The sequence below is a fragment of the Antrostomus carolinensis genome, unplaced genomic scaffold (assembly GCF_000700745.2).
Source record: "Antrostomus carolinensis isolate BGI_N321 unplaced genomic scaffold, ASM70074v2 scaffold20530, whole genome shotgun sequence".
In the NCBI taxonomy this organism is placed as follows: Eukaryota; Metazoa; Chordata; class Aves; order Caprimulgiformes; family Caprimulgidae; genus Antrostomus; species Antrostomus carolinensis.
Window position 1 is genome coordinate 1 of NW_010287970.1, and position 4,463 is coordinate 4,463.

The following is a 4,463-nucleotide window of genomic DNA, read 5'->3' on the forward strand; positions in this document are numbered from 1 at the left end:
AGATACAAAAGTGGTCCCACAACCCATGATTGACTGTGAGTTTTGCATAGCTTTGCTGTAAAATCCACAGATTTGTTCATCAGCACTCTTACAGTGTTTCCTTTCTCATCAAATGAACCCTGTGAGAGAAGTATTAAACTAGAGGATTACTTCCATTTGGGTAGTATGCAGATAAGTCTTGTAGGCTAGACTTTGGTACACTGAGAGTACACCATCTTTTTTTTTAAGTGTATCTGACACTTGCCATTGAGGCTTTGTAGAATAGCTGCTGCTGGTAGCCTTACACATTTGCTTCTCACCTTTTCCAGTCAGTACATCTCACTAGACCTTCTATCTATAGCTGGTAGTTTTCCCTTTTCAGTGATTCTTCCTCTACGTTCTTCAGCTTTTATGTTTTTTCTCTTAAAAAAAAAAAAAAAATTCAAACTGCAGTGTTCTAGCACTTTTTATCATAGAATGGTTTGCATTGGAAGGGACCTGAAAAGATCATTTAGTCCAACCCCCTCTGCCATGGGCAGGAGCATCTTTCACTAAATCAAGTTGTTCAAAGCCTCATCCAACCTGACTTTGAATGCTTCCAGGGATGTGGCATCCACAACTTCTCTGGGCATTCTGTTCCAGTGTCTCACCACCCTCATTGTAAAGTATTTTTTCCTTATATCCAATCTAAATCTACCCCTCTTCAGTTTAAAACTGTTGCTTCTTGTCCTGTTGCTACAGGCCCTGGTAAAAAGTCTGTCCCCATCTTTCTTATAGGCCCCCTTTAAGTATCAAAAGGCCACAATAAGGTCTGCCTTCTCTTTTCCAGGCTGAACAACCCCAACTCTCTCAGCTTTTCTTTATAGGAGAGGTGTTCTATCCCTTTGATCATTTTTGTGGCCCTCCTCTGGACCCACTTCAACAAGTCCATGTCTGTCTTATACTGGGAACCCCAGAGCTGAACACAATACTCCAGGTCGGGTCTGGAATTGCCTCTCTTGACCTGCTGGCCACACTTCCTTTTATGCAGCACAGGTATGATTTCCTTTCTGAGTTGCAAGTGTACATTACCAACTCGTATCCAATTTTTTGTCTACCAGTGCCCCCAAGTCCTTCTCTGCAGAGCCGCTCTCAATTGGTTCATCCCCCAGTCTGTATTGATATTGGGGACTGTCAAGTGCAGGACCTTGCACTGGGCCTTGTTGAACGTTAAGAGGTTCATATGGGCCCACTTCTCAAGCCTGTCAAGCTCCTTTCCCAGTGGTGCACTGCTCAGCTTTGTCATCCACAGGCTTGTTGAGGGTGCACTCAATCCCATTATCTATGTCATTGATGAAGGTATTAAATACTATTGGTCCCAGTATGGACCTTTGATGGACACAGCTTACTACTGGTTTCCACCTGGACATTGAGCCATTGGATGCAGACCCTCCACTCTTTGGATACCACCATCCAACTAAGTTCTTACCCATCTAATAGTTCATCCATCAAGCCCATATCTCTCCAATTTAACAGCAAGAATGTTGTGAGTGACCAGATCAAAGGCCTTGCAGAAGTTCAGGTAAATGATGTCCGTAGTTCCTCCCTTGTCCGCTGATCCATTCAGTCCATTGTAGAGGGCCACTAGATCAGTCAGGCATGATTTGCCCCTGGTGAAACCGTACTGGCTGTCTTTAATCACCTCCCTGTCTTCCGTAGGCTTTGATATGTCTTCCAGGAGTCTCTATTCTATGATCTTACTGGACACTAAGGTGAGGCTGACTCATCAATAATTCCCAGGGTGCTCCTTTTTACCCTTTTTAAAAAAGGGAGTGATGTTCCCTTTTTGTCACTGGACACTTTCCCTGACTGACATAACTTTTTGCATATGATGTAGAGAGACCTAGCAACTATGTCAACCAGTTCCCTCAGTACCCTAAGATGCATCTCATTGGGTCCCACAGACTTGTGTTTGTTCAGGTTCCTCAGGTGGTCTCAAACCTGATCTCCTCTTACAGTGGAGGACTTAATTCCCCCAGTCTCTGCCCTGAAGTTCAGGGACCTGAGAAATGTGGGAAGAGTCATTACCAGTGAAAATTGAGGCAAAATAATTGCTGTGTACCTCAGCCTTCTCCATGTGGGTTGTCACTAGTTCTCCTGTCTTATTTATGGGGGCAGAGAGGGGGGAATAGAGGGGTGGGTAATTTTCTTTACTCTTCTGACCAACATACCTGTAGAAGCCATTCCTATTATTCTTTGCATCCCTTGCCAAATCCAGCTCCAGCTGTGCCTTAACTTTCCTGATCCCATCCTTACACATTTGGGCAGTGCCTCTATATTCTTCCCAGGATACATGTCACTGGTTCCACTGCCTGTACATTTCCTTCTTATGCTTCAGTTTGACCAGGAGTCAGTCATGTTAGCCTCTTGCCCTCCTTGCTTGGTTGCTTACACATGGGAATCAAGAGCTCTTGTGCTGTAAGAAAAATGTCCCTAATGAGTCTCCAGCTCTGTTCTGCTCCTTTATCCCTGAGAGCAGTTTCCCAGGGCGTCCCATCCACTAAGTCCTTAAATAACTAAAAGTTCAATCTCCTAAAATTCGGGGCCCTGACTTTAATGTTTGTTTGGCCTTGAGACTGTGAATTCCACCAGAGCGTGATCACTGCAGCCCAGACTGCCACCAATCTTGACCTCTCCAATTAGTTAATCTACGTTGTTAAACAATAGGTCCAGAAGCACAACTCCTCTGGTTGGGTGGTCTATCACCTGGATTAAGAAATCATCCTTGATACTCTCCAGGAGTCTCCTGGCCTGCTTACAACTTGCTGTGCTGCTTTTCCAGCAGATGTCAGGGTAACTGAAGTCCCCCAGATGGATCAGAGCCAGCGAGAGTGATGTTTCCTGCAGTTGAAGTAAGAGCACTTTGTCAACAGGCTTCCCTTGACTGGGTGGTCATCAACAACTATGAAGTTTCCTTTGTTGGCTTGACCTCTAATTTTCTTGCAAAAGCTCTCAACCTGTTCATTGCTGTTTTTCAAAGACAGCTCTGTACAATCAGTCTATAGAGGGCAAATCACCCACCCCTCCTTCCTTTCCTTTCCCTTCTCAATGTTTTATAGCCAGCTATTGCAGTGTTCCAGTCATTTGATTTGTTCCACCACGTTTCAGTGATAGCCATTAGATCATAGTTTTCCAGCTGTACAGTCACTTCCAATTCCTCCTGTTTGTTACATTAGGAAAAACGTGAAAGTATCCAGAACTCCTCTAGTTTTCTTATGAAGTCTTCTCTCCTTTCTCTAGACCCTCTACTAGTTTCAGACATTTTTCCTGTAAGTGTTAATTCTGCTACAAGTATTCAGTGTTTCTTCCCTCTCCTTTCATATCTAGTTTAGGCTACTAAATGTTTTTCTCTGGTATAAAAGCATTTTTCCCTGATTGAGGAACCAGTGCCAGTGGTTTTGTTTCATAGTGGGGTTCATGATTAGTATTTCTTTGTGTGTAAACTAAACTGCTGCTGTGAAACAACTGATGATATGGGGTTGTCTGTGGTCTTGACTTACTAATTCTTCTATCCAGCTGTAAATTTAGTTTAGGGGGAAGGGAGCTGTTCCAAATTGTTGTTGCATCTTCATTTGACTGTTACCAGTTACCTAATTGGAATTTTTTCATGGCTGTATTTAAGTAGACTCCAACTAGACATTGTGCAAGGCCCCATCTGTAGGGAGAGTGTGCAGGTGGCATGCTAGGAAGTGGAGGGGAGAAAATAAACTGCTGATTAATCATGTTCTTAACTGCTAGTCAGAAGAAATCCCATTACCCTAGATAGTCAAATACCTCATTGTAAGGAAAAAGTGTTTTCAAAAGGGCAATATTCATGTACAGAAATAATTTTTTCCTGTAGATGCAATAGTGTCCTTTTCTCAGAGACATGACTTTTGACTTCTTCTTTGTTTTTGACAGGAAAAAGTGGCCCTGAATGCAAGCACTGTAGGGCTGATCCAGATAAGGAGTGCCGTTTTTGTTCATGTTATTTGTGTGGTGGAAAACAGGATGCTCACATGCAACTCCTGTGTGATGAATGTAATATGGCTTATCATATATACTGCCTGAACCCTCCCTTAAGCAAGATACCAGAAGATGAAGACTGGTAAATATACAAGGATGATTTACTTATCTATATTACCATTCTATACATGGTACCTTTTTGTTATTTGCACCTTGTGAGAGACAATACTGAAGAATTTTTTTAATTCTACTGTGTTTTTCATCCATTTACTTAGTATAATTCTTATGTTTTCTGTTAAGGTAATTCTTTTAAATCATTCACAAATGATTAGCTGTAGGCTTTAATGACAGTTATGAAACTAGTACATTCATTTTATTCATTGTGGTCTTCTGTGATATTGTCTGATCTGATTGTGTTTATCAACAGTGGTTGTTCCCCAGCCTTATAATTTCATTCAGGCTTCACTGCTTGAACAATTCTCTTATGTTCACCTTTCTCT

At 42.2% G+C, this 4,463-nt stretch overlaps 1 protein-coding gene across 1 annotated transcript in view; it reads left to right on the plus strand.

Annotated features, from left to right (window-relative positions):
- Positions 1-3,918: 3,918 nt before the first annotated feature.
- Positions 3,919-4,463, plus strand: part of UHRF2 (ubiquitin like with PHD and ring finger domains 2) — a gene marked incomplete at its 5' end in the record, with an annotated part of 26,162 nt that continues 25,617 nt past the window's right edge. The window contains one exon of the mRNA XM_010165106.2: positions 3,919-4,105. Coding sequence (XP_010163408.1) covers positions 3,919-4,105 — 187 coding nt within the window. The remainder of the gene's footprint in view (positions 4,106-4,463) is intronic.